General features: G+C 44.5%; 1 protein-coding gene across 1 annotated transcript in view; it reads right to left on the bottom strand.

The window, feature by feature from the left end:
- The window catches only part of adgrl1a (adhesion G protein-coupled receptor L1a), a 137,115-nt gene that overhangs the window by 38,535 nt on the left and 77,741 nt on the right, over positions 1-20,839 (bottom strand). Inside the window, 1 exon segment of the mRNA XM_061699945.1 lies at positions 19,411-19,520. Coding sequence (XP_061555929.1) covers positions 19,411-19,520 — 110 coding nt within the window.

The following is a 20,839-nucleotide window of genomic DNA, read 5'->3' as shown; positions in this document are numbered from 1 at the left end:
GCTTGTCAATATGAGTCTACTGCAAAAATGGCTTTTGAAAAAAAAAGAAAAAAAAAAAAAAAAAAGCAAGCTCCCCTGAGTGAGCGGGAGTCATTTTCGAAATGACTTGTAAAACAATTAAAAGGTGAGACGCCTGGGGCTAAATTTAGGATTTTAATTTTGGATGCCGGCTGTCGAGGATGCATACAGTACAAACAAATACAACAACTTTAATCTGCAGTAAAGCCCTTGTTATTACCATTCTGCATTTCACAATGATAATTATATAATAATATATAGGTTATTCGCTATTTATATATGAATTATACTGTATGATCATTCATCCATTTTCTCAAAATAATATCCATATAGTATATATCAACTATCCAGTGAATTAGGTGAAAAATCATAAAGCAAGCAAGCATAAAATGGAAATTACTGGATGGATTGTATTGCCTGTGTGCATGCAAGTGCCTTTAAGGGGCGGGGCCTGTGACATTGGCAGGTCTGCGTGTGAGTGTGAGCTGTGGCCAACAGCAGCTCCTGGGTGAGTGTGTTCTATATCTTTCTGTGTTTTACTGTTAAAAGAAAATGTCTGAAAAGTGTCTCGGCGATTGTGGCTCTCCTAACCCTATTATCGTAACAAAGTAACGAAATAATCACTTAAAAAAGCCATGACATAGTGGGGCCGTAAACGATGAAGTGCGATATAGCGAGGGGAACAGTGAACCCTCGCATATTCAAATTTGTCTATTAGCTGCTTTTTGGGGGGAATTTATTAGCCCCAAAACTGACTCATTCGATGCTTTTGTGCTTGGGCTAACGCAACAACAATATTGCTTCGGCACCATTTGGTGGCGTCTTGGTGACAAGGAAACAAAAATGAGTTGAGGAGCTGCATTAAGAAAAAAGTAGTCCTTTAACAGCATCTTGTGGCATCGATAGGCAATTACAAACCGTTTTAGGAGGCTCGTCAAGTACTCACGGATTATATCATCCTGGATAATATGAATTCATATTGTGCAATGTACTGTACATAATAAATACTTTTTATAACAATGTCCATCCATGATGTATATGTTAATAATATATTCCCTAATACACCGTGCAATACTATAATAAATGTAACCAGTCAGTTTGGAGGTATATTTTTGAATCTGGAAGGCTCCACTTTGCCCAGTTTGCCTTCCTGGCCCTTCTGACCTACTGCAGAGCGCCCGCTGCTTTAATTGAATCCTGCACCTGTTACTGGCGGATACAGCATATGGGCAGCAGGGGGCAGAATGGAGCACGGCACGCCACTCCGGAGTTCATGGGCATTCAAGAGGGCTCGCAGTCGGTGTGTGTCCGAATGTGCCGCAGAACCGCCGACACTTCGCTGACTTGCAATCGTCCGATCGGTGTGTCGGATTCTCTAAGATGGTTGTTCTCAAAAGTGTGGCTCCTGGACCACTTGTGGTCCTGGAGAAAATCCAAAGTGGTCCATGAGTAACATTTTGCCACATTGCTTCAAAACTTTCTGTACTGTGTTGAGTAATTTCTGGTAAACTGTCATCAAAAGAACTTGTATATTTATATATTTTGTTATTATTAGTTCGAGTCTTATTCACGTTCTACCTCTTTGGTTTATTATTACTGTTGCTCTTGTGAAGACTGGAGGACACGCTCGAAGGGTCGACTGTATATTGTCGGTCGTACGGCAACACCACTGGGCCAAACTGCCATCATTCTCAAAAGGGGAAACATTTATAGCTGATTTTTAGCAAAATGCTTCATTGCCTGTGTTTGTTTTCCCTCCTTTTCCTGCTCCAGACCATGTTTGAATATCATATAATAAATAAATGCAATCAGTACGGGGTTTTAAAATATTGTCATCGATATTACGGTATTTCTTAAAATATAAATATAGTTGACTCATTAGGCTTCTAAAAATGTATGTGGGGGGTGGGGGGGGGGGGGGGGAAACATCAGCGTGGAGCCCTGGAATGTGTTCTGCATAATGGAAAAGAGAAGAGAGACACACAAAGAGAGAGAGAAAATCGGATAAAGAGTAATACATCGGTTATTTTCTGTAAAATGAGAATTTAAAGTTAAAGTTAACCTGCTGAAGCGCAACATAAAGTGCCCGGAAAAATTGTGTTTGTGCTTCTTCTGTTTCCTTCCAACGACAAGAGGGTCAAGTCAATGGAAAAAAACATATATATATATATATTTTTTAAAAACGTGTACATACACACCTTTTCACACCCACGCACACAACGCACAAACCTTTCAGACAGCAGTAGAAGGCAGGTGTCAAATTGGAGCCTTTATCAAGTCAAACGTGCCCTCAAGAGAATACTTTTCACCGAGAGCAGAGGCTGGCAGCGCACGCACCGATAGCGAGCATTCACAGCCGAGCCTTATCGGCCGTCAGGTGACGCGGGATGACAGTGACGGCGGCCGGGACAAGATGACAAGAGGCCGTTCCGCGCGTCGACGGACCAAGGCTAAAGCGGTGGCGCCGCACGGTCACCGTAACTTCCGAATCTGCCCATAAAAGGCGCGGTTCACCTATTTGGAACGATAACGGCTCCAGCGTGGTTATCAATGTAGGACATCCATGTTGTTTCTTGTCTACTTCAGCACTGGACCAGGACTGGACCAACATTCCACAGGTCACATTTTCGAGAGACCTTCTATTGTGGGCAGCCTAAGGAACGACATGATGTCTAATCAACACCTTCATATGCCACAACTGACCTTTTTTGTTGAAGTTTGACTGGAATATTTTCGACTTCCATGTCGAAATAATATATAATTCATTGCAAAATAATTTGCAATGAGTTATGTTGTATCCATTTCAAAAATTACATACAGGGATCAGTGCACCAATAAAACAAAACTTATTCTAACAATTAATCCTTGGATCAATCAAAAGCTCTGCTATGTTTATCACGTGTAGAGTTGTACAGGTGAGGGAGGGCGACCTCTACAAAATATTTACGGCTTGAAAGCACATACCTCAAGTCAAGAGTTTACAACGTGTCGATCAATCAACGTACACGTGGGAACAGAGTGGTCGGGAAACTCGCTAAATTGAGCGACCAAATGGCTAAGTTGGTCACACTGACTGTGCTTTTGTTCAGTAATTCTGTTCGCAGCCATGTTGTTAGTGGAAGCAGTGCACGTCAGCTAGCGACGATGGACAAATATTGAATGGAATTCAATTAAATTCTGTAGTCCCTTTCTATTAAACAGGTTAGGAATATTAAGTGTGAAACAGTCAACAAAATAAATAATTCCCAAGGACCGCGGTAGGTAGGGTTACACTAATTGACGTTGGCATTACGAGGGGGTCTTGGGAAAAATGTCGCAGGTCCCTGCAGCCGAAAAGTTTGACAACCTCAGTTTCAATCAACATTTGCACCCGTCCTTCACTCTCTCACTGCCGGTCACATGACCATGTTCGTGGGCTGAGGGTCATCCCTAATGAGGCTCGCAGCGCGAAGTCTCTACAGCGACGGCTGTGCCTTGATCTCACAACGGCGCACCTCTTCACTGCGTAGCCATTCACGTTTACAAATCACAGGTGGAGACTGGAGCGCTATTTGCATGAGCGATGTTCCCCCTCCTCTCCTCGCCGGGCTGACCCCGCCCCCCGGGCTCTTTTTATTCCCCCTCAAGACGCAAACACGAGCGAATGCGAGGGATGGAAAAAAAAATACAGCAGCGGCGAGGTTCTTTGGGTCGTGACGGGCACGATAAAGGGAACGCGGTAATGACGAGGGAAGCGCGCCCGGTGCGACTGTCAAGCGTATGGAGGTGAAAGGAAGTGATGGGGAGAAGCAGAGGTGCGTGACTCTCGATCTTAAAATAGACAGCAGGTACTGTAGGCTGACAAGCAGTGGAAATGCATTTGAAGTCACCACGCCACGGCCACACCACACTTCATCCTATTCCCGAACTGCCGGGATTAAATTGGACATTTGCGTGCAAGACACAGGTCTGGAATGTTAAATCACACTGAGGTGGGCAAAGAGAGGAAAACGGCGTTTTCCTCTCAGTGTTAGTGGGAGGAAGAGGCGTAAACAGCAGCCAGAGGGAGGAAGAGGAGGAGGAGGAAGGAAGAGCTGGTGTTGTGCTATGCCTCTGCATGAAGAGCTAAGATGGCTGCTGGCGCTGGGAAAGAAATGTGGGACATGTTCATGGACAGACAAAAGGTTCCACAGACCGCTTGATGGTCTAACAGCAGACCCCCTAACCCCCAACAACGTTTGGATCCAGGCACGGGGGCCAGACAGGAGTTGATGGGAAAAAGAAGAAGGTGCACGACCGAAATAAAACACCTAAAACATTAGAAATGCACTTATTAAAATTTCGGAACGTATAACGGCAATAAAAAAAGAGGAAATAACGTGACCATTTGTTTCGGTCTCGACACTGACGGTATATTTATCCTATTTACGGATGTGTAGGTCGGTGGCACGGTGAATTAGTGGTTAGCACATCAGCCTCACAGTTCAGAGGTCATGGGTTTGAAGCAGGACTACGGCCTTCCTGTTTGACGTTTGGATGTATTTGGGTAACGGGTTTCCTCCCACATTCCAAACATGCGAGTTAGATGAACTAAAGAGTAAATGAGATAGGCTCCAGCTCACCCGGAAACAAATGGGTGGCTGGATGAACATGTATACAATCTTGGTAAATATTTGATCATATTTAAACAAGGGGTTGAACCAATTCGTTGACCAGTCGACAATACTACTCAGCGTCGACGTTTTAAGCTTTCGTCAACTCATCGCTAATGGTATCTCGTCTTCGAATCCGACAATTTGTGCAGGACTTTCGACTTGCTCGTCCGCTGCCGTTATGAGTTCTTTTTCTTATCATTTGCGCTACAGAAAATGGATGGATGGATGTTTTCATTTGGTACTTCGAAAAATATCAAATGTGAAACCGCTCCGTGCTGCGAAAAAGGTTGCGAAGAAACAAAATGAACGACACCATCGTTGAATCGACTTTCATCACATTATAGTCGACTACTCATTCAACCCCTAATTTACACGAGTACTCATATACTGTATTACATTATATAATAATACATCGCTCATTGGATTTTTGGCTGGATATTTTGAGGGAAAATACAATAATAAAATACATTTTGCTGCGAGTAGACAAGATAAAAGCCTTTAATGCTTTTAAAACCAGGGGGCTCACCAGTGACACCGCGGCGCATGGTGTAGTTCAAATTACCGTAACTCCTCGCTACTTCGTGCAATTTTAATCATTCAGTTCTACCGCGTTCAGTCCTAGGTCCCCTTTTTTTTTTTTTTTTTAAAGGGTTAAGGACCCATTTAAACTCCTGTTGCATTTGGAAGGTTTGTCATTGAGGGTAAACTCCCATCTCTTTCAAATCGCCTCATGCAAGATGATTAAAAAAAAAAAAAAAACAGAAAAAAAACCCCCAAAACATTCCTATTTCATTAGACCATGTCCCCTCCCATTTGGGCTCTTCTAATCAGTACATTTCCAAAGTTTCAGGCGACATTTTTGACCCTGTAGGACAACCACTGATGGGAAATCTTCTCTTTGAGCCTTGAAGAGCGGGGGTCAGGGCCTATTTCTTTGGAGACGCCAGTGATTGAGGCTGATTGGGGCTCTTTAGGAGGCCCCCGGCTGCATTACAAGGAGCTCGGAGTACGCCTCGCGCGACGCTGTGTCGCTTTTTCCCATCCTCTCTGGACCCCGTGCATGAGGCTTGAGAACGGGAGGAGGGTGACGGGTGCGCACGGGAAGGCGGGGTTGCAGGTTTCACTTTGCATGAGCCGTGAAGAAGAAGAAAGCAAAGAGGTGGCGCTGACACACTGTAGAAAGAAGAAAAGAGGGGGGCGGGGGCGCGGGGGGGTTGCGAATTGACGCCGCCTTTATGACGGACGAGCTGAGAGATAAACCAATGGAGGAAAGATGAGAGTGAAAAGAAAGAGCGCATGAGAACATAGAAGATGGCGATGAAGGGCGAGAGGTAATGCTAATGAGGGGAGTGCGACAGTGAACCTGGAAATGGGATCTTTGCGAGGAGTAGCTTAGCCAGTTAGCGTCGCAGGCGGACAAACCAATGAGAGAAAAAGTCTTTCTGATCCGAGACTTCCTCGTGCGTGCGGGAGGATGAGATGAAACAATGTGAGGTTCTGTCGGTTTAGACGCTGAGTATTTATTCGAGAAAAGAAATGAAACCATGTCCAGTTTATCTCTCATTGGTTGTTTGGTAAGTGAGTGTGTGCGTATTTCAGCCTGGTGTCATCACGTGGACATCTAGAAGGATTTTAGAGTTTTTGGTTATAAACTCGAGAGAGAGAGACAGAAAGAAGAAGAGGAGCGGGGGAAAAAGGGGGGGGGGGGGGGAGGTTCTGGACGTCATGAGCGCACAACACAAGGTGCTGGGTTAGAGGAGGGATTATGGGGGTGAGGACGAGGAGGAGGAAGGGGCGAGCTGTGGTTGTTATGTTCATAGCGGTCGTTACCTTTTTGATCCACTTCTATTCAAGCGTCGGAAAAAAGAGGGAGGCAGAGAGATAAAAATAGACAGACAGCGGAGGGAGAGAGAGAGAGGGAGGGAAAGGAGAATGAAAGGAGCGGGGGGGAAAAAGAGAGATTAAATAAAACGCTGGCCTTTCTCTCGCCTTACTTATCTTGTCTGTGTTATGCTTCTCAAGGCGACTGAAATACGAGGGGGAGGGAAAAGTGGCCTGAGCTAGCTTTGAAATTCAGTTCAACTTCATCAATAATCCCCCAAAATGCAACAACAACAACGACACGCTCTCGACCCGACCTCCACCCCTCTCGTTCGGCCACAACCCTCCCCAGAGGCAACGGCGCCTGGAAGACCTGCGGGAGGGAAAAACAAACTTGCCGCTGGCGTCCTCTTCGGCTGTGGAGGCAAAAGAAGAAGAAAGAGAGGAAGAAGATGAGGAAAAAGAAGAGAAGAAGATGACGAAGGAGAAGCAGAAGAAGACGTGCAAGATGAGGGGTGGGCCAAGTTCTCGTGCTAAAGGGCCACATTTGATTTTTGAAATGGACAAATGGGCCAGGTCGTTTGAAGATGAGGTTAAAAAAAAAAAAAAAAAAAAGTTAAGATGCGTATTTAAAAAAATACAAAAGAAATCATTTTTAATTCTATTATTAGTAATTTAACTAACCGATGTTAGCTGGTCATGTATTTAAAAGGTTCACTTTGTATTTCCAAAATATTTTTTGGATGAATCACAATAAATTAAGCAATTAATCTGCGATTGGCTGGCGACCAGTTCAGGATGTACCCCGCCTCTCGCCCCGACGATGGCTGGGATAGGCTCCAGCGCGCCCGCGACCCGCGTGAGGAAAAGCGCAACGGAAGATGAACGAATGAATGAACGAGTAACCGATTCATCTCGAAACCAATGGGTCTCTATGTGGCCCACGGGCCGTACTTTGCTCACCCCAGTGCAGGCCGGACCGGTGGAGACGGAATCCTCGTTTTCGCTCTCGACAAGTACAGTTGGCGTCGCCGCACCCGCTCACATGAAGAGAGAGTGGCGCGTTTGGCGGGCGCGCCAGACACCAGAAAAAAAAAACACGCCTAAACGTTGCGAAGCAGAACAAACAGGCCAGAGGGAATAAATAAGATAAATAAGGCACGGGCATGACCGAGGGTCCCCCCCTTTTTTTTTTTAAGCCCTTCCTCACAGAGACCTCACTATACTGCCGTTAAAGGCAACCATTATCCATTATCCGAGCCTGAAACTCCAAAAGCCGGGCTCATGTCACCCCAGGCTGCGGGCTTTCCACGTTCAGAGGTGTGACAAGTCAAAGTGTCAGCCACCATGCTGCCTCTCAATTACTGTCTTAATGGCGGAGCAATTGACACCGCTCCTTTTCCAGGAAACGTTACGGAGCGTGCGGTGGGGCGGGGGGTGAGGTCGCGCTCGTCGACGGGCCGACGCCTCGGCCGGAGGAACGCTTGAGCACCGAGCAATACAGTCCAGCTCCGCCAGGCGACAATCCATTTGGATAGGTTTGTCGTTTCCAGCCGGGGTGTCACGAGGCGCTGAAAATCGTTTGGCTTTAAGGTCACGGTTGGGTTCCCGTTGGGGAGCAAACCATAGAACTGCTTATCTTTTGTGTGAATAAGAACAGATTTCATGACATTTATTGTGGGGAAAATGGAAACTGCTCGCAGTAAATTCTCCATTACAAGGAAGCCCTTGTTTTTTACGACTGAGTTCCGTTTCTACGGCGACGGCGTAACCCGATGTTGCGAATGAAGTCGTGACGCGTCGTTATTTATCTGCGTTAACCGACGTTAGCGCAGTAGCAAAGTCGTAATTAGGGGTGCAACAATTGATGGACAACTATTATATAAAACAAACCAATGAAAAACCAAGTACGACAGTAAGCGAGCGTGTCGTCCTGTGCCGTCTGACCACGTATTCCGAAACTAGTTCACCGGGGTGAAGGTTAGGAGGTTAGGGTTAGTAACCATTTGTGAACAGGAAACATTGTATGTTGGGCTTTTGTACATGTGCTGTATTGTTATGGGACTTTGAGTCACGGTTACGGTAAAAATCTGGCAATCCGATGTCGGTTTACGGATACTGTACTGTGAGATATACGGTCATTTTAAAATAGTAACATTTTGTCCCACTTTTAAGGTGAAGGACGTAAAAAAAAAAAAAAAAAATGGTCACATCAAACTTAAGTTCATCAGTTAGTGAGTTCATTTAACACCCTTGGAACTTGTACAATTCAACCCGAAGATGTTAAAGGTCGACATTGGAGAACTTGTTTTGCTATTTATTTGGCTATTTTTGCAACAGTTTATTCCGGAGGTTAGCGTCAAGTGAGACCTCAATTGAGCGATTCTCAAAGGATGAACTCAAGCCCTTAAGTGCTGTACAAGAAGGTACCAAAGACCTCTATGGATCCCGTCTTTTGTCACGATTTTGGAAACATTTGTGTGCTGAATTGACTGAACGTGAATCGGTGTCATGCAGAGGAAGCGTCATCCGGCATCTGTTTGATCAGGTTCGTATGGCACAGGCTCATCATTTTCTCAAGAGGTGCTCAGAGGGAAGTGGCAGGCTCTCGGCTTACATGAAAGGTACGACACCATTTTATGGTAAGAATTTGTTTCACACATTTTACAAAGTTACGAATGTTGAGAATAAACTCAACCTTGACAGAAGTCTGAGCGCAATACGCGGGGAGGAGGAGTGGGGGTCAAAAAAAGGAAAGCGGGAGTTTTGATCTTGGCGGATCAGTCTCGATCTGAGCTGCAGAGCAGCAAAAGACAGCGCCGGGATAAGATCTTTATTTTGCGATCAGCCCAGATCAAACTGGACAACGGAGCTCCGTGAAGACGCGAGCAATGGTTGCAGCCTGCGGGCGTAAACACGGCACAGGCTACGGACGCAAACGTTCTTTGAACCGGGGGGCCAGGGAGCCGGAACAAGGCATCGCCAGCCGGCCGCCGACTGCGGAAGGAGTCTTTAAGAGCGAGGTCGGTTGGGCGGAGGTGGACATTCGGGGCTTTCATCTTGGAAAACCGCTCGGCAGATTTGCTCATTCTATTTCTCGTGTGTACAATCGAGCAGGAAACAACTCGAAATTGCGGCCGAAACAAGAATGGCAATCAATTGGCTGCGGACGCCCGCCAAAGCCGAGCTCATGGATCGGCTTGGCCGCAAATATTACATCTGCATAAACAGAAAACATTTGGAAAAACGTCTCATCTTGCAATTCAAAAAGTCAAATCCGTACCACCATTTATTTGTATGCGCCTTTTCTACCGCATGTTACCGACTTGGCGTGAAGCGGCTCGATACTTTGCCATTGATTAAAAACCATTTACAGCGAACGCCCGCATATTTGCCGCTCGCCATTTCCAAATTCGCCGAGCTGCAACAAATTGTATTTTTTTGGGGGGGAGCAGTTTCTGAGGAACGTGTTCAATGTGTCACGGTTTGCGCGGCCTTCCACGCTATTATTTGGACCGCCCCAAACCGAGGAAAATTGGTTTTGAGGAATGGCACGCAGTGAATTAGTTTGCGCAGAATAAGCGACCATCATACGCGCTGTTTTTCATCTGATTGATTTGTACCAATATTTATTAAAATGATGACTTTACTACGGCGTTAGCGTATGTTCGTGATCGATGAATACTACATCTACTACGAGACTGGAACTTCGCCCTTTGCACTAATAAACAAACAGCAATAAAAACATAACATTGGCCCAAACAACATTACATTTCTAGCAATTGCATAGATTTGTGTACACGATCCTACTACTACATTCCTAATATTCCTTAATAAATGTAATGATTTCAATCATGGAGAGAAGGTGGTCTGCTGTAGAAAGAGAGAAAAGAAAGAGCTGCACAGAAGAAGAAGCAGAGGTGGAAGACTTGTTGACTTCATTTTCCTTTCCCGCCGGTCGCCCTGGAAAAAGAGAAGACGAAGAACACACAGAGGGAGATTCAACTGATGTACCTGAGGACAAATCGCGTTGAAAAGCGACGCAAACTGTTCAAGGCGTCCTCGCGACGCGCGCGAGGCGAGTTTAAGGCCACCTCGGTCGCTTGCGTGATCGCGGCAGCCTTCCTCGTCTTTTCAGAGCCCTTTTGAGAAATAAGCCGTCGACCGCTCTCTCCTTAATCACTCCGCTCGATGCTTTCTACAAGCCTGTCAATTACTCCCACTCTAACGAGCGACAGCAAAACACACACACACAAACACACACACACACACACTCACACATCCTCAGACACACATTGTTGCCAGGGCTCCTCGGCCTCCGTAATGTGTCCTCTCCAGTTTCTTCAACCTCTCACTCCTTTAGAAAAGCGTTTCATTGGCGCCAACATCGAATGGCAACTGCTGAATGATAATTAATACAGTTTTCTGAAAACGTGGCCTATTGCAGCCGGAGTGTCATGGAAGTTCAGGGGCCGCATACGGCCTAATTCGATGTCAAGGGGCCCGGACCAGTGAAATCGTAGCATAATTCATAGCAATGACACTTTTCCTCCTGTATTTTAAAGCAACACGTATATTAGGAGAATCTTTACATTAAATGAACTATCATTTTACTGAACATGAAAAACATCCTGATGAAAAATGTGCTTTAGTTTATCATCGATGTGTGTATCTCATATAGAATCACAGTGATTATGTATAAAGGCACACAATTTTAAGTCAATTTGAAGGTATTTGCAACTGAAGAATTGTGGCCAAGGCACACCCAGAAAGGAGCAGCACGATGCCCATTCAATTGAAGCAAATAATGTGGCAAAAACCGTTTCATTTCTATACACTCTATTTCATTATGTCATTTCTTTATGTTTTACGATGTACAATATGATAGAGTGCAATATTTCTTATGAAAAACATTATAAATGTAGCCTATTTTTGTTTGCTGGACAGCATGGATTTCCATCATTTTAATGGAGAAAGATGATTTATGATTTGCGATACCGGTGTTCAGAGTTACGAGCGGGGGTCACGGAAAAAAATGAATGTCCAAATATTCCTCCGCCACCACAATATCTCGTGTGATTTTTCACTTACAAATCTTAACCCGTAGCCGGCCGGTTTTGGCCCGCTCGGCCATAGGTTTGACACCACTGCGGAGTGATTGACATGTCATTATTCTCCATCCCAGCATTCTGTGTGTGCGCCACGATCAATGTAAGGCTGGAAATATGAATATAAAGGGCGGACATTGTGCAAGCGAGTGGCGATCCACCACTTTTAAAGCCCGTGCAGACACTTTTAAAACCGCGGCTAACTGGCTGCATATTAACAAGATAAATCACAGATGATGAAATAGCAGGGGGGGGGCTAACGGCCTGGGCCCGGCCGCTCCGGGGGGTCGATAATGATGAAGTGGCGTGCTCCGGGGCGGCGGGGAGGACAGGTGGCCACCTCTCGTGAGGTAGATTTACTTTGACTTTGTGTACGTGTGCGTTAACGGCGCAGCACGATCAGCACACCAATTGATGGGAGATGTCGTAATGGGACGCGCGAGTTGTTACAGTGGTGCCGGGACGCCGTGAAACCGAAAAGGGTCCCGGGAAAATGCCATTCCATGAAATGAAATATATGATTCAATCAATAAAAAAAACACAATTACAGTCAATAGAGTCAATTAAAACAGTCAAATAAAAATGCCATTAAATACTAAAAAAAAAAAAGAAAATCTCACAAATTAAAAGCCATTAAAAGAATACAAATGTCGTATAATTAAAAGACATCATGAAATAAATGCACATTAATTACGCTCCATATTATACCCTTTCCTCATTTAATTAAATAGCGGACCATTTTAACGCCTACCTACATAACTACCGATGTCTCTATTTCAACGTAAACTATCAACGCGACTCTGAGAAGACATTGCCGTCATTTTCCTTTGCCACTTTGCTAACCATCATTCCAAAACTAAGAAGAGCGCTATAAATCTGTTTACTAACCGTCATTTCTTTGTCGTGCTTCATGAAATACCTTTCTGTGAAACAGTGTCGTCAGTAATTGGGCGAGCACAGCTGGCGTCGTCAAGGTGATCGCGCGTGTGCGCCAAACAAGCGTAACCTGTCAGAGTGCGTGCGCGTGCGTGTCATTTCCTGCTGCTGTCACGTCCCCGTTTCAGGTGAGCGCTGACGCCTCGCCGACATGACTCACGCAAACAAAGAGGGGAACCTCGCTCGGTGTGAACACGGCACGTGAGGCGCGGCCCACCTGACGCCCGCTGTAAAAATGCCCGGCGCTTGAACGATGGGGGCATTGCCGCAGCGATTAGAAGCGGCAAATTCAATTAATCTTGACAAATCTCTGCTGAGGCAGAACGGAAGGGAGCGACTCGCCAACCCCTCCCTCGCGCTGCTAATTAAAAGTGGCCGAGTTGAGTGGCGTGAGGCCGACTTGAGGTGTTTGGGATGAGCGGCTCGGAATGCGCAAGTCGGCTCGGGTTTGGTCTCGGTGTTATTTGTTGTTGTTGTTTCCCCATCCCCCCCAACCGCAGTTAGAGGGCGGGAGTAATTCACTCTTCTTTCCCCTTCCAGACAGACCTCTCATCACGGAAGGATCAACTTCCAATTTTCGAAGCCGCGCCGTTCTTCAGATTCAATCGACATAGTTTGTTCTCCTTTTTTCTTTTCTTTCTCTCTTCCCCTCTGACAAACCAGAACGCGAGGAGCAAAAAAAAAATAAAAAATGCAAGTCAGCAGCTATTTAATTATCCGCTTGATTGCTTTACGGCAATAGAACAAGCGGCCAGCCAGCGGGAAGAGGACAAGGTGAGCATGCACAAAGATGAGAAGCCAAATACAACAAAGCCGTGACCTCATGGGAAGATCCAGCTTGCATCCGACCATGCAGCTTAAAAAAAATAAAATAAAATAAAAATTCATATTATGGGCCAGGATTAAGCGGACTTCATCTGATAACAGCATAAATTAAATCCGTCAGCAGCGACGAACGGGCCTATTTGATGGCGAATCCTCAAAACGATCATCAGAATTTGACGTCACGCTTCGCCCACCTTAAATGGCATCGGGGGGGGGGAAAGCTTCTCCGTCTAACGAGGAGATCTGCTTCTGGCTGGGACTCGTTCAGGCCAGTAGGAGATTCTTAAAAGTACAAACACCTTGAATTTGCCCAAAATGGCTTCTTCCGACTGGAGCCCATTTGCCCAGTAGGGCTGTGTCAAGGTATGGCTGACTTTGAGACTTTTACTTGTGTTTTGTTATGATAGATAATTTCACCAAAGTTTGTGTTGATTGATGAAACTAATATCAGGGGCAATTTTTTTTTTTTTACTTTCCAAGACTCCTCATAATTTTACCATCTTGCTCCGCCCACGTTAGATGGCATAGGCAAGAAAGTGCCGCTTTTTAGTGCCTCCCAACTGTCTGTTTCTGATTGGGGCTCATTTGGGAAAATTGTTATAACGTGCAAAATCATGGAGTGTTATTTTTTTTCTCAGCAAATTACACATTGATTTCACGGTCACGGAATGACTTAAACTCATAAGTCGAAGTTGCGCTTTACCTTGTGTATAGATCTTTTGTTGACTGACAGTCACATAATCTCATCACAAACAACAAATGCTATAAGTCAGTGTTTTTTTGTTTTGTTTACATTTGTGGAACAATATGAGCTAATCCCATTCCCCAGCAGTCTTGAAAGCAGCACGACGACGACAAAGCCAGCGTGGCCAAGTGGGAAACGATCGTAAAAGCGACTTTTCTGGTGTTATATGTTCCGTAACATCACTCGTGAGGCACGTTCGGGGCGGAGGAGACTGGAGAGGAAACCTCACCAAGGACATTTACACTTCCCGAGCATGAAAACAAAAAGCAGAAAACGGCTTCTTATCCGCGGCTACTGTATCATTCTCTCACAAGGTAAACTAGAGGCTGCGAAAGCAGTGAGCAGAGGAAGGTCAGGCATGAAAGAAGCGCTTGGAAGTCCCTGAGTTTCTCTGAGCCTCCCTGCATGTTTTTCACCTGCAAAGAAGAAACAGAAGAGACAGCAGAGGAGAACGACGATGGAGGGAGGGTCCGAATGAAAGAACGATGAAGAGGAGAAGAGGACGGGTGGATCTAAGGAGCTCAGAGGGCAGACGGAGGATAAACAGGGAAGCGGAGCGGTAATGAAATCCAGCAGACACCTGAGAGTGAATTGATAAGGAGGAAGTAGAAGAGAGCGACGCAGGTTAGCGGTGTCATCGTCAAGCGTCATTGGCACCTGAGGGGGGCAAAAAAGACAACAACAACAAAGAACCTCCCCACTCCCAAAGCGCCTCTCACTTTAACACCACTTGCACCCACACATCTGCGCCAGAGGCTCCTCCCCCTGCAGTCAGGTGATCCTGCACAGTGGAGGGATCGATAAGTGTAATAACACATAAGAGTGTTACAGTGAGCACATTTTCACTTGAGCGAGGATCAAAACAAAGTCTATAAATCCATGGCCTGCGTGTGTCAAAAATAAATTACAACCCCCAATGCCGATGAAGTTGGGACGTTGTGTTTAACATAAATAAAAACAGAATACAATGATTTGCAAATCATGTTCAACCTTTATTTAATTGAATACTGCAAAGACAAGATATTTCATGTTCAAACTGATCAACTTTATTGATTTAGCAAATAGGCGGCACGGTGGGCGACTGGTTAGAGCGTCAGCCTCACAGTTCTGAGGACCCGGGTTCAATCCCCGGCCCCGCCTGTTTGGAGTTTGCATGTTCTCCCCGTGCCTGCGTGGGTTTTCTCCGGGCAATCCGGTTTCCTCCCACATCCCAAAAACATGCATTAATTGGAGACTCTAAATTGCCCGTAAGCATCACTGTGAGTGCGAATGCTTGTTTGCTTGTTTGTATGTGCCCTGCAATTGGCTGGCAACCAGTTCAGGGTGGACCCCGCCTCCTGCCCGATGACAGCTGGGATAGGCTCCAGTACGCCCGCGACCCGAGTGAGGAGAAGCGGCTCAGAAAATGGATGGATGGATTTAGCAAATAATCATTAACTTAGAATTTTATGGCTGCAACACGTTCCAAAAAAGCTGGGCCAGGCTCATGTTTTCCACTGTGTTACATCACCTTTTCTTTTAACAACATTCAATAAACGTTTGGGAACTGAGGACACACATTGTTGAAGCTTTGTAGGTGGAATTCTTTCCCATTCTTGCTTGATGTAAAGCTTCAGCTGTTCGACAGTCCGGGGACTCCGTTGTTGTATTTTACGCTTCATAATGCGCCACGGGTTTTCAATGGGAGACACGTCTGGACTGCAGGCAGGCCAGTCTAGTACCCGCACTCTTTTACTACGAAGCCACGCTGTTGTAACACGTGCACAATGTGGTTTGGCATTGTCTTGCTGAAATAAGCAGGGGCGTCCATGAAAAAGACATTGCTTGGATGGCAGCATATGTTTCTCCAAAACCTGTATGTACCTTTCGGCATTAATGGTGCCGTCACAGATGTGTAAGTTATCCATGCCATTGGCACTAACACAGCCCCATACCATCACAGATGCTGGCTTTTGAATTTTGCATCCATAACAGTCCGGCTGGTTCCTTTCCTCTTTGGCCCGGAGGACACGACGTCCATAATTTCCAAAAACAATTTCAAATGTGGACTCGTCGGACCACAGAACAGTTTTCCACTTTTCAGTAGTCCACCTTAGATGAGCTCGGAGCCAGAGAGGCCGGCGCCGTTTCTGGGTGTTGTAGATAAATGGCTTTTGCTTTGCATAGTAGAGTTTCAAGTTGCACTTACGGTTGTCGTGCCGAACTGTATTTACTGACATTGGTTTTCTGTGTGTTCCCGAGCCCATGTGGTGATATCCTTTACACATTGATGTCGGTTTTTGATGCAGTGCCGCCTGAGGGATCGAAGGTCACGGGCATTCAATGTTGGTTTTCGGCCTTGCCGCTAACATGCAGCGATTTCTCCAGATTCTCTGAACCTTTTGATGATACTATGGACCGTAGATGATGAAATCCCTAAATTCCTTGCAATGGTACGTTGAGGAACATTGTCCTTAAAGTGTTGGACTATTTTCTCACGCACTTGTTCACAAAGAGGTGAACCTCGCCCCATCTTTGCTTGTGAATGACTGAGCAATTCAGGGAAGCTTCTTTTCTACCCAATCATGGCACCCACCTGTTCCCAATTAGCCTGTTCACCTGTGGGATGTTCCGAACAGGTGTTTGATGAGCATTCCTCAACTTTCTCAGTCTTTTTTGCCACCTGTCCCAGCTTTTTGGGAACTTGTTGCAGCCATAAAATTCGAAGTAAATTATTATTTTCCAAAAACAATCAAGTTTATCAGTTTGAACATTAAATATCTTGTCTTTGTAGTGTATTCAATGAAATAGAGGTTGAACATGATTTGCAAATCATTGTATTCTGTTTTTATTTATGTTTAACACAACGTCCCAACTTCATTGTAATTGGGATTGTAATTAAAAAGTCGATGGATGTGTGTGTGTGTGTGTGTGTGTGTGGTTGCTGGTGAGGGATTGCCATGTCGACCATAAGTGACGGTGCGCTCTCGTATCACGTCTTTGCGACAACGCTCCTGTCCCGCAGAGGCGCGTGCACGCGACACGCCCGCCCTTCCACTTCTTGTTTTGATGGGAAAATTAGCACAAAAAGTAATTCGGTACGCCGAGGACCTAAGTAGACTTACGATGGCATTATGGTCCTTATGGACAAAAATCAAGCAGTGCTACGGGAGAAAATTGAAAACGTTTTTTTTTGTGTTTTTTTTTTTGCTATTGATGTATGCTCCACATTGAGGAAAGTAGCACTAAACTCTTAACACATTTCTACTAGATGGAAAGCTGAATCTCAATCATCTACAACAGCGGTTCTCAGCTGTTGTCGCCCTGGGAACCGCATTTTTCTATTGTTGCAAAGTCGACTCGTGACCCACTTTTATCGACGAACAATAACGCACTTTGTGTTTGTTTAAAAATAGCCTTTGAAAACACATGTACACGAATATATGTTGTATTTTTAAACGCTGAGTTTGACACACTGCCAAAAGCATATTGCTAGCCATGATGCCCGCTAGCCAGAGGCTGAGCTGCACTGTATTTGTTTAGTGAGTAGAGCACAAGTGAGAAACATTTCCTATCGCTTGCCTTAATACATTCCGTGTTGGAACTTGGTACGCCTCTGTACTTTAAAAAATAAAATCTCATTAAATTACATTAAATAAATTGAAAAAAAAATCTCAATACGAACATGCAGTATGTATTGTTTTCTCGGCTGTCGTCGATCGAACCAAAATGGGTCAGCGACCCACCAGTTGAGAATCACTGATCTAAAATATCGTAATCATTTATTCCAGTAGTTTAAATCCAAATGTGACATACAGTACTTTTCAGAAGGCCAATTCCTACCTAATATCTAAATCAAAGATCATTTAGTTTTTTTTTTTTTTTTAAATGTAATATTCTCATGTCTTGAGATGGTGAATTTTGTATTCTTATTAGCTGTAAGTTTGAATCATCAAAATTGTAAATGTGAAAAACAAAACAATGAAATATTTCATTCTGAAGTAAAGAATCTATATAATAAACAATGTTGTCATTGTATAATGAGCTGTGGTAATACTCCATTTTTTAAGTAACCAAGTACACTAGAAAGAAATGACCTCAGAACAAGTCAAAAATACCAAAAACAAGACGTTTGTCAGTAAAATAAGAGGGGGAAAAAATATGCCAATGGAACTAGTATAAAATGACTTGATCTTCTTAAAATAAGATCTTGGATCCTAAAACAAGTCTTGCCGAAATTATTGAAAAATGTCAAAATTGTCTTAAGTACAAAATATTTATCCACTAGAAATAAGATAAATTCACTTGGTGGGATTTTGCATATTTGCAGTGCAGTGTAGCTAGAGACGATAATCGATAAACCATAATTGTTAAGAATTCTGTCTGGAACTGATGAATGATGTCTGGATGAGGATAAAGAAGCCGTACTTGGTCGAAAGGTGCACAGGCCCTTTTTTTGACTTCAGAATGTTTGGAAATTAACCGTGTAATTCTATTTTTATTAACAGACATGTTTCAATTTGATGACATATGTACCTCCTTTATTCCATGCTGTAAGTGCGCCGTAACTTTCTGATCACCCTGCAGTGTTTGAAGTGTCTGAAGCTGGATTTACACTGCATGTTTCAAGTGACCTGATTCAGATTATTATTTATTTTTTGCTCTCGCGTGGCACAATTGCGTTATGCCCGATGGCAGTGTAAATAGAAAGAAAAACAAAAACACGAGGTATCAAATAGGAATGGGGCAATTTGACCGGCAGTGTAAATCCAGTCTAAAGAAGAACAACTTGACTTCTGCGGAGGCCGACAGCAACGCTGATATTAAAACAGCCATCGCAGAAGATTCCGAAAGATTCTCCCATTGGAATTACGTATATTGAAAAAAAAAAACAACAACAATGAAGTCGGTCATTTAAAAGACATGTCGGCAAATTGCCAATCCCCAGCTGGAATTCAAAAATGAAAGGAATTACTATTTAAAGTAACAAGTATTTAAGTAAAAAAAAAAAAAAAAAAAAAAACAATTATAAAAAAAAAATATATATATATATATATATATATATATATATATATATATATGTATAATGATAATAATTGTGAGAGTCAATGGGAGTGCGTGGGCTGTGGAATTACTTTGTGTGAATCCCCCGCAGTGGTTGTGTGTGTGTGTGTGTGCCTGCGCGCGTGTGCGTGCATGTGCGCGTGCGTGCGTGTGTGCGTAATCCACAGACTGGCCCCTTGTGCGTGTTTGAGCGGCACGAGGACTTCGAAAGGGTTGACGCAAGAGCGGCAGGGGTGGAATACTCAAGCGGGAAGTTCTCGGAAAAAGTGCGTGTACTCACTGTAGGGGACGCACTCGTACTGGATCTCCAAGTACTTGTAGGTACCGGGGCAGGGGTCAGGGAACACGTCGGATCCGGCGACCACCACACACTGAGTGCGGTTGTTACACCTGAGAGAGAGAAGAGAGGGGGTCAGACTGGTTTTTGGCATGGGCCAGTATCACAAATCATTACATACGCAAATGAAATCAGAAATCATGGAAAACACTGGCAAGCAAATATTCATAACTCAATTCACTTGTATATGAAACCGATTTTCCCCATTGAAATGAAGTGAAATGCCATTAATTTGTTCCACCCCTCTAAAAAAACATGAGCACTTTATTGTATAAAAACATGAACAAAATTGAGAATGTAAATAAACTGGTTTAATCAAGTGTAATTACTGTCCGTACTGTAATAGTTGCATGTTGTCCCTTTTAGGGGCGTGGCCTAATGAGGACTGTCAGTCGGGTTGGCGAGTTTTGCGAGTGCTTTCATTTTGTATTGGGTTTGACTGTTGATCTCATTCCAGAAATGGCTGAAAGTGCATCGGCAACTTCTGCTCTGTTTTCTATCCCCCACTTTTTTCACAACTTGCAACAGGAAGAAAAAAAAACCAAAAAAAACTTTAGACACGTGAGTAAGTCAAGGTACCTTTGAGGCAACTATTGTTCAATTAATGTTAGGAAGGGAATTTGGTGAAAAAAGGCTATAAAATCTGTTAGAAGTAGGACGATACACCAAAAACTGGATTAGGATAGAGATTAGAGTAGATGGTGCCTGTCTTTTCTTCTGTGCTCCACTTCAACTCATTTCGGGATGGTGTCTTTTTAGGTGCATTAACATGTTCGACAGGCCGCCCGTGACTGCAGAGTTTTTTTGAAGCACTTTCGGCAAACGGTGTGGATCTTGTCGACGATGTGATTGTCATCTATCCCCGCACTGCTTCGCGTACTGCGGACCGAAATGAGTTTGGAGGGGCCGCAATTTCAGGGTGTTTAGAGTGGACAGCGGACCCCCACACACTCGCGGTTCAGCATCCGTGGATTCACCGAGCCGCAGATTTTGCTTCAATTTCTTTGTCCGATTGTTTTTTTTTGTCCAAACTGCATTGGAGCGAGCGTGTCGCTGTTTTGCTATTTCAAAAGGTTTTCCATTCATGTATTGTTTCACAATTAAAAGTCAAGAAAAAAAATGACATTTCAGTTCAGAAGCAGACATCCTTGATTTGCTTTGGCGGGCCGCATGAAATCATCTGGCGGGTCGGACCTGGCCCCTGGGCCTGGAGTTTGAAAGCTGTGGTCCAAAAAGACGGACACGGAACACGAGGGGAGGAAGTAATTTCACACTAGACTAGATCATGTGACAGCTGCACCCGAGGGGAGGACGGAGGACCGTGACGTAAACGCCCGCCTCTCGCGGGGCATCGTGAGTGGGAGCAATTAGA

This window comes from Phycodurus eques, chromosome 16 (assembly GCF_024500275.1).
Source record: "Phycodurus eques isolate BA_2022a chromosome 16, UOR_Pequ_1.1, whole genome shotgun sequence".
NCBI classification, from domain to species: domain Eukaryota; kingdom Metazoa; phylum Chordata; class Actinopteri; order Syngnathiformes; family Syngnathidae; genus Phycodurus; species Phycodurus eques.
This window is presented reverse-complemented; position numbering and strand designations above follow the sequence as displayed.